Below are 10,000 nucleotides of genomic sequence, written 5' to 3'. Positions count from 1 at the left end.
AGCTCAGTGAGTGCGCCATCCCACATGCATCTGAAGAGGTAGACAGGCTGCGCAATGCAGTCTGGCGAAGGAGTAAAGGATCGATCAAGCTTCGTGTTGAAGTCCGATCCATGGTTTTATATTGGCTTGTTTTGTACATCACCGCACTCACTTACACATAGGCATTGAGTGGTTGTCATCACCACGATGACTGTGTGTCATGTAATTTGTCGATGGTATATGAGTTTTCATTCCAAATGAAAACTCATTCTACACTCATTCTACATTCATTCCAATGAATGAATTACAACAACAATTCATTCCACATTTGTCGATGGTATATGAGTTTTCATTCCATATGAAAACTCATTCTACATTCATTCCAATGAATTCCAACAGCAATTCATTCCACATTTGTCAATGGTGATATACCATCACCGATGGTATATGAGTTGTCATACAGTTGTTCATTATCTTTACTTTTGATAAACTGATTCATGAATTCCATCTTTGCTTAATCACTATCCAACTCACCAATGAACCCCCACCTATGCCCCGAGGATTGTGTTTCCCTTTTGGTACAATAGCAGGCTTAGAGATTGTTACGCCCACTCACATGTACGTGTCCAGGCCACGCGCGACTTCATCCTTCACCCCACAGTCATGAATGTTCGCACACGCGTAAGTCGTCACACGTCTAAGTCGTCACTTTTTTCTCGGTCCCGATGGTGATGACTTACGAGTAGTCTACTGTATATGTGTATATATATATATATATATATATATATATATATATATATATATATATATATATATATATATATATATATATATATATATATATATATATATATATATATATATATATATATATATATGTTCTTGCGGCCCGGGGTCGGGCTGAGAAGACCATGAGGGAGGGAAGCTGTCTCAGGTTCCCATCAGACTCTCCGGAATCGCAGGCCGCCTCACACCGATAACTCCGTGACGCGGCGGGTCGCTAATCGACCGTGAAAGCCAATAACTCAACCACGTGACCTAGGGTCCTTCGTCTAAGGTTTAACCGTAACCTAAATAATCACATGACCTAATTACCGAGGGGCACGCCCTCGGTATGCCTTGTCCGAACCGTGTCACCTTACTGGGTCAGATTCAGACGAGCGACACTGCCAAGGAACATACCGGCTAGTAGAGCAGATCGTTGGGAGATTAAGTCCCAGCTAGGCTGGGATACGGACCATGCTGGATCAATGAAAGAAAACACAAAAACGAGCTGGGAACATTTCTACACAATCATTTATTCCAGACAGGCGAGGAAAAATATGTGGCATAGTGAATGGATTTATTGTTGTATGTAAGCAGGGATAGTAAGGAATTATTGGGGTGCGACAACAAAGCAAGAATCTTACTAAAGCGGACACAGAGCAGACTTATCCTAATATATTTCTTCTACACTCTTAATTTAGGCAAGGACAGGTGCCATGACACACACGCACACACACACACACACACACACACACACACACACACACACACACACACACACACACACACACTCAAAACCCGATAAAGGGGAGGAGATGAGGGTTAACGGTCTCACAATACCTTGCACAGTCAGCCGGCCGCGCTACCCAGTACACTTTGGGGGACGCTCTGCTGAGCGATCCCTCCTTGAGAGTCGGCGTGTTGTCTCCTGCTTGGTTACTGTGCCGGGCTCAGCACGTGCACCGGTCCAGAGAATAGGCAGAGCTGACAGGCAGGGAAGGTGGTGGGTGGAGCCAGCAGGTGAGAAGGCGGGAAAGTCAGCAAGCGAGAAGGCGGTGGGTGGAGCCAGTGGAGAGAAGGCGGAGCCAGCAGGCAAGAAGACAGGCCAGGAAGGTGGAGCAACAGGCGAATGTTGAGATCCCAGCTTTTTGAACGGCTTTGCAATCTGCCTTTTATAAGGTCCATGGTGGAGGGTAGCGGTAACGACCCGAAGCGATTCGTCGTCACCCGAATCGTACACTCCAATTGGACCCTGGCCTTGTGCTGCCCGGCCCATATGGCTGGAAGTGGTCTCATTTGTAAATCCGGCGAGACATGGCTGAGCTGTGGAATTGTCTTGCTCCGAATACCGCGATATGAATCGCCTTGCACCGAACTCCCAGGCTATGTTCTGGCGACAGGCCGAGGGTTGCGTCGGCCCCGCATGCTTGTTCGGGCACCCCCAGCATCTGTGGTTGGCGCTGGTCAATGCGCTTGCTCCGTCCATACGCCATGCCACCCGAGCGATCTGGACCGTGCATGTGTGCCTGCTTGGTGGTGATTACATTGAGGCGGAGGTGTGGGATGACCTCTGCCGTTTGTGGGAGATATTGGTGGCCGAGGTGGCGAGCGAAGATCGATGGTAAGATGCCGTTGTAAATCAGTGGCAGACCCGAATAAAGATGTGTGTCGTGCGCATCCCGTACAGTGCAATGGTAATTATCACGGGGCTGCGCGTGTGTCTGTTGTCGTGCATGTGGCTATTTATCACAGTGGTGATCCACACCACCTGAGCGCAGTGCCAGCCCCGATCTGTGTCATGGATTGAAGGAAAGGATTGGATATAAATCAGGGTTGAAAAGAAGATATATATATATATATATATATATATATATATATATATATATATATATATTGTTGTGGTTACCAGATTCGCAAACCACCATTCAGGTCCCTTAGGTGAGGTATCTCGGTAAGTGCATGTGTAGTTAGGCCCAAACCCGTTGTCTAGTGGGAATACATGTCATTTATACGTGCTGCGACTCTTCAGGATAGCCGTTTTTCTTTTACTATCTTTATTTTGGACCAACCGCCATGATCACAACCACAACAACAACCACCAACCACAACGCCGCTTCACCACAACCGCCACGACCTTTACCGTCACAACTCGCCACCATCGCATCACCGTCATCTCGCGCCACTCATGGGCACCGATGCTGGACTCGTGTAGGGCGCACGTTGAACAGCGTGTACAAAATCACGGATTTTCTGCTTCAAAAACGGATCAAAAACGACACACGCCCACTTTTTGCCGTCCAATCGGTGAGCGAGGGCGATTTGGCCCCGCCTCCAGAACGATCGATATATGCAAATTTGTGGATCAAAAAGCCTTCACGCCCACTTTTTCTCGGGCCAATGGGGAGCGAGGTGAAAGGTCAAAGGGAGGGGGTCAAAGGCGAAGTTACGGGGGGATAAAAGGACGGTGTTCGTCAGTCAGAGTCGGAACGAGAGAAGGAGCAGAACGAGGTCGGAGAGTCAAGAAGAGGAGAGTCGGAAGCAAAGGGTCAAGACTTCGCGGGCGGTGGAGCTGCTCGTCGTGTGCGTTGGAGTCGGAACGGAGGGGACGGAGCTGTGGAAAGGCGGCGACACCAGACGAGGGGGTGCTCGCGTCGTGCAGGAAGCTGCACCCGAGGGAGGCCGACAGCGCGACCTGGCCGAGGTGGAGACGCTCGTCGCATATAATAAAGATCCTCTATACCCCGAGCATCAGCAACCCCCTCCTGTTTCCCCCCGCGCTGAGATAGTGCGACCAAGGGGGCCCCGTTCCCACCCCCTGCCAGGCACTGTCCACGAGGCCCGCGGGTTGCGGGGCCATCGCCGCTCCGCGTCTCATCACCAGACGGGTAGGCCCGACCCGGTCTCGGCCTCAGGCCTACCTCATTCTTGGGGGATTTCTTTTCCTTGGTTTTGGGTATGTGTTGTCGGCGCCGTCTGTGAAGTAGAATTGTATAAGTGTTGCCGTGTGCTCGGTAGTCGGTATTAGCTCTGCACTGTGTTTTCACTTTTATGTTTGCTTTTTGTGTAAATGGAAGTGTGTTTTCTTTTTTGTGTGCATTTGGTGGAATTGTATTTGTGTGCTTCCCGTGTGCCGCGAATAAATGTGCTTTATTGTTGAACTGTTCTCCCGCTTCGCTTCGTCTTTTCCTCCATTGAATCCCCATCTTGCTTCACGTAAAGGGTTGGTAGTGGGCTGAATACGCCCGATAATTAATCGAACCGTCGAGGTCGACGATAACACCGCTCGGTTATTCTGATAGTACGGAACGGGTCGCTTAAGTGGCCCGTGTCCGAAGTCGACCTGCGGCGAGGTGCGATCGCCCGGTCTACCCTCCGCGTGGGTACTTAGGTAGTTCGAATTTGGCGAGCAACCCTATCCCACGCGGGGGCTGATTGGCTCGATCGCGGTGAGACCGAAAGGTCCACCCGTGACTGGTTCCCGGCGTTAGTCCGAGAGGGTCACGACTGGATTGTCCGTCCGGTGGGCGACGTGCCGCGATTCGAGTTACGTGGCCGTCGCACGCCGGCGGGCGCGAAATCCGCAACAATATGTATATGTATATGTAGTAGATGCAGATTTGGGTTAAAAGAAGATAGATATAAGTACCAGATGCAGATTTGAATGAAAGGGCATGCCGCGTGCGTCCTGTACAGTGAGTGGAGGTTTTGCTGGGCTGCACGCGTGTCTGTTATCGTGGTTTAATGTATGATTCTACTATCCCCTTAGATGCAGTATTCTTGCACCTGTGTCATCGTCTTGTTTGTGTTTCTCCTCTCATGGTGCCATATCACTGCACCCAGCCTCTCTTCCACTATAAATGTACTGGTGTCTGCCATCTTGATTTATTTCATGAATAAGAGGAAAGAGTTGGAATGAAGATAGAGATTGAATGAAAAATGGAGATATAATTAGACCGAGTTATAAGACCCATGCAACGCACTTCGTCCCATCAACCCATTAGACATGAGGGGTAGGTCTAACTGCATGTATACAAATGAAATAACTGTCTGGGGATCATTGTATGTTGGATGCCATTGCCTTGGAGGCATGCGGTTTCCAGAACGGCAACAATATATATCTATAAAATCACTTTCGATTTAAGAACTACTTTTCAGGAACGCATGTTGTTCATAAATCGAGGTATTACTGTACCTTGGCTCTGAGTTTGGCCCAACTGCACACACGCAGAGAGGAGTGAGATGATATTTATCCTCTGCCTGCCTGTCTGGCAGTAAAACAAAATTGAAAATCATTCCAAACAGGAAATATACTGTTTTTAAGGACGTCATAAAGGACACAAACAACAGGCACAAATAACTAATGTAACGTGTTAGATAGGGCGGTGTAATAGCCACTGCATCAGTGGTACTAAATGTTTGTATTTTTTTTAAATGATGTTTAAGATCTTTATTTTAGTTCATTTGAATTGTATATGTGAACTCTGTGTGGGGTAAGGTGTTCTATGAACTCCATAGTTACCTCCGCCACTTAGGGTGGATGGAGGTTATGTTTTCACCCCTGTCTGTTTCTCTGGGAACAAGGTATCTCAAAAGGTTGTGGATCGATTCCGAAAAAATTGGTCGACAGGTTGGGTGTGTGAAAAGGACGAATTGATTAGATTTTGGTGAAGATCCAAATCCAGATCTGGCTACCAGAATATTTTAAATGATTCTTCACCATTGAGAGACAGCCCCAAAAACTATATATAGCACACTAACTCAAAAAGTTGTGGGTGGATTCGGATGAAACTTGGTGGACAGGTCGGGTGTGTGATAAGAAAGAATTGATTCAATTTTAGTGAAGATCTGAATACAGATCCTAATATGAGAATTTTTTTTAATTTTTTTTAGAAAAATGATTCTTCACCATTGAGATATGGGGCCAAAAATGACATATAGTGTGATGCTTCAAAAAGTCATGGACAAGTTATGACACAATTTGGGGGATTAGTTGGTTAGGTGACAAGAACAAGCTGATTCGATTTTGGTTTAGGTCTAGATCTAGATCGGGCCTATCAGTGGGATACCAAACGTAAACTATTCAGCCTGGCGGAGGTCTGCGCTCTAGCGAGTGCTGTTTTAATTTTAAGCTGTTTTGCAGGCTGTCTTGAAAAAGGCATACATGTTATGTCCTGCTCTCTTTTACATGCTGTCTTGAAAGAATTAATCGTATCCCTAAATCTGCTTTTTCTTTCAAGCCACAGTATTAATTGTTTGTTGTTCATGCAAACCAAATTTAATTTTGCTATCTTATTACCATTTAACATGAGGTCATCACTTTTGTTAATTTTTTTTTTATGAACTTGAACTTCACAGCAATCTGACAGTGACTATTATGGAGGCTAATTACACATCTTCCCTTTTGCCAATTTTGTATTTGAACTTGTTTTGTAAGGTTGTTATAGTTCGAATCTTTGCGAGCCTGTGCCTGCTATGTACAGCTATCTAGGGCCTACAGGGTGAGATATGTCTCTCTACCCCGTTTTCCATTCTTGGCAATCTCACTGCTACCTTTTTCTTTTCCCAACTTGTGTGTCAGCCTTAGGCAGGGTGTTTGACCTGCTTTTTGGAATTTACATATGATGTTGCCTCTGTGTCTTGCCTCTATTTTCCTCTCGTACTTACAAACCACTGGTATATTTTGGGGCTGAACAGGTGGCGTTTGACTCCGGCGCAAAAAACAGAGAGACTTTTGCCTCAGAGAGCGATTATCTCTCTGGGCACAACTCTTCTGTATGTCTCCTTACCATGTCCTTTGGACATCTTCTGCGCCGTGCTTCAACACTGCTTTCCACCGAATTGTTGGGAACATCAGAATCATCAGCGCACAAACAAGGGGGCATTGTTTACTCCAAAAACAATGTGTGCGTCCATCCACCAGAGGAATTGAATGCTGGAAAAGAACTTCATTATCCTGGTAAGGTTCATTTTTAAAAATAAATTATTCTAGCAGGGGCATTTGCTGATCCATAAATGTATTCCTGTTTATTTACTTTTCCATAATTGTGGAATTGCAGACATGTTATGGACAGAACACCTTGTCTAAGACACATGGCCGTTAGGCCAAAAAAAAAAAAAAGTTGCATTGGCGTAACCCGCCCGACCCTAAAAATTCCGCCGACCCTACGTTTTTTTTTGTTTTTTTGCTATCGAAAAATTTTGCCGACCCTATTTTATTGCTATTTTTGTTGTTTCGCTATCGTTTTCAAGTATCTTGTTGATTGCGATCGCGATCGCAAAAACCCGGAAGTGTTTCGGACAGAACCCGCCGACAAAAAGGGTGGTACTCGAGCCGGGGGAGATTTTGGGAGGGATTTATTAGGAAAAAATAAAAATAAAAAAAGATCCCGACCGACCTACCCTATTTTTCAGTGACCCGTTCCGCCAATGCAACATTTTTTTTTTTTGGCCTTATTGAGTATAGTGGTCATTAAAGTGTCAGTGGGACATCTTTCAGCAATTTAAGCACTTTTCTTGTAAATGCATTGTCATTTATGTTCAACAGTAAGATGATGGCAAAACCACCCTACGAAAGTTGTCAAACTATAAGATATTTGTTTACAGAAGAAAACTTGCTATCTCTTGCACAAATATTTCCCCAGGTTACCTGTGCATACAAAAAGAAGGTGGGCATGACGGTTCTCTGCTTCTTTCCTGGATTCCCAACTCGCGCATCCGACGGGAAGATGAGGAGGCGCTCCGTTATATCACACCCGATGGTTCTCCCATCCATCGTGCCAATCATAGTGAAGCAACTCGCCGCCGCAAAACTATTGCAGGCATATCAACTTTGACTGAAAGAACACCTGCTACATCTGCTACCAACAGACTGGGTCTGTCTCTAGATTCTGCACTACTTTTGCAATCGTTAAACAAACTGGACTCATTACCCATATCGAATAGCTCGAGTTTTCCTGAGGTTTCGGTGACATCTCAGGAGAGCCAACATAACACTGGGGGCTTCTGTGAAAAAGAGCTGTCTTTGTGTGCACTGACTTCATTGGATTCCAGAGATGACCATGATAGAGCTCTTGATATCTGTTTTCCCGAAGGTACTTTGTGTTCTCGAAGCAAAGAAAATTATGAACCTTTTACTTCTGAGATATGTCAGCAGAATCAACCTGCCATGAAGCCAGTGCATTGGACCTTTGCTGGACGATTGAGTCACCCTGACACACAGACAACTGGATCTCAATCGTGGACTCCTTCTGACCTTGTCATCCCATTAACTAATGGATCTCAAACCATGCATTCAACATCAGACACTTTTGATGCTTTTTCGAGTTCCTTTGAGTCCATGGATTTTGGAGAGTTGAACCGCTTTTTTAGTCAAAGTAATGGTGGCAATACCCCTGAGCATGAAACTAAACCTGGAATGAAGAAGAATGAAGACATAGACCTCAAAGAACGAGAACAGCTGCATGCAGTGTTCAGTGTTGACTTGGGTCATATGAAGTCACTTCGGATTTTCTTTTCGTGAGTATTCTAAACAATTTTTCCATGTCAATATAGTCGTAAATGGGTTATTTATGGGATACTGCTTTTAAGATCTACATTGCGCACTTGTTCATTTGTCCAGTGCAGATAAAATGAAATTATAACATCCAATCATATTATCACATCCTCTGGGTTCACGACTACCCACAGGACGTACTCTGATGACCACACCCAAATGGCCAGCAACCCCACATGCCCGAATGAGCAAACTGTTTGTATCCCAGACTGTGAACTGTTGGAGAAAACAGACCATTCAACCAAGTACTAAATTAAACAACTCATGTCACAGTGTTGGTGACAGAAAGTGAACTTTGTATTTACAATTTGCACAATTTCCCTGATTTACCAAGATTTTTTTTTTTTTAATACAAACTCCAGGTTCGTAGAACAGCGAGAACACAAAATGAATCAGGATGCAACATAACAAAAGGTACAGCAGGGAGGGAGTCCAACAAAGGATCTGGGTAAGAATGATGTGTAGGGGAGAATTCAGGGGGTGCACAAGATGGATACAGAAGCAAGCTCTCAGGATGGAAAAACTGGAAATTTGGAAGGAGGTGGGCAGTTAATGGGTGTAGAAAAGATCATGGCTTTGGATGGGGATGATCTGAGATGGTGGTGAAGAACAGCTGTTTGGCCAAAAAACTTCAGGCCATGGTGGCAAAGTGAACTATGGAGCTTTGGAGTGGGGTGGAATATTTTTATGAGGGATTATCTTAAACCAAGCCTTAAAAGTATCATTTCACAAAATGCTTCAACAGAATCTCTGAATTCTGAAACCAAGGCAGCAGTACATGTTGGATCAAGCACAAAAGAATAATATGAGTTCCCTTATAAGGAACTTCAACATACAGAGGGAGTCCATTCGACCCATCAAAACCTGTGCTATCATTACCCACTTCTGATTGTTTGTCCATGCCCTTTTAAATGCTGAGTTTCAAGCATTGAAGCAGCACATATCATTTAAAAAATTTTTGGGATGCATCAGCCAGGGTTTGAACCACCAACCTCCCAGACACAGAGTGGACACTCCAACCGTTACACCACCGAGGCTGGTCTGCATGATTGATGTGACAGTGTAGACTGTGGTGGGCAGTCACAACAGTCACAACTAATATACAATGAATGCAGACTTGATGGCATAATGCTTCGAGCATCTGGTCTGAGTCTGGGATGTTGGCAGTTTGATTTCGACCCTTGCTGAGTCATACCAAAGGAGTTTTAAAATGACACATGCTACTTCCTTGCTTGATGCTCAACATTTAATAAAAGGAACATGGACAAACTCCATAGGTTGGCATCAACGGGGAGGAGGAAATGTATCCTTGTTTTCTTCGCTGAATGCAACTCAGAAGCGGTCGTAAATATGGGATCACCAGTAACCAGAGTACCCCGGGAAGTTACCTCACTTACCCCATTCTCAGCGGCTGTTTGTCTGAACTCATCTGCTGTTGTCTCATGCATTTGTCTGCATGCGTGTATGTGATTTATCTTGCAGCTCTTCCATGAGTCTCAGATGCTGGACGGAGAAAACTAGTCAATTGTGAATTGGAGGATGAAGCAGTACCAGAAGGAGGCTTTATGAAATCGATATCGTGAAATAGTGCTGAGAAACTGTGCTTTGTTTGGCGTCTTTGTACAAAGCCTACTGGTTTGAACCATGACGTTAACCACAGTCAGCGCATGGAATCGCCAGCATGACGAATGGCCCGACAGAACC

At 45.2% G+C, this 10,000-nt stretch overlaps 2 protein-coding genes across 2 annotated transcripts in view; one reads left to right on the top strand and one right to left on the bottom strand.

Annotated features, from left to right (window-relative positions):
* TBC1D16 (TBC1 domain family member 16) overlaps positions 1 to 10,000 on the top strand; it is a 116,667-nt gene that overhangs the window by 6,872 nt on the left and 99,795 nt on the right. Inside the window, exons 2-3 of the mRNA XM_085885126.1 lie at positions 6,439 to 6,700; positions 7,386 to 8,259. Coding sequence (XP_085741252.1) covers positions 6,532 to 6,700; positions 7,386 to 8,259 — 1,043 coding nt within the window. The 5' untranslated portion in view covers positions 6,439 to 6,531. The remainder of the gene's footprint in view (positions 1 to 6,438; positions 6,701 to 7,385; positions 8,260 to 10,000) is intronic.
* CCDC40 (coiled-coil domain 40 molecular ruler complex subunit) overlaps positions 1 to 10,000 on the bottom strand; it is a 191,596-nt gene that overhangs the window by 138,422 nt on the left and 43,174 nt on the right. The gene's annotated exons all lie outside the window — the stretch shown is intronic.

This window comes from Eptatretus burgeri, chromosome 6, assembly GCF_056783735.1.
Source record: "Eptatretus burgeri isolate ZD-2024b chromosome 6, Ebu_testis_v1, whole genome shotgun sequence".
Taxonomy (NCBI): domain Eukaryota; kingdom Metazoa; phylum Chordata; class Myxini; order Myxiniformes; family Myxinidae; genus Eptatretus; species Eptatretus burgeri.
This window is presented reverse-complemented; position numbering and strand designations above follow the sequence as displayed.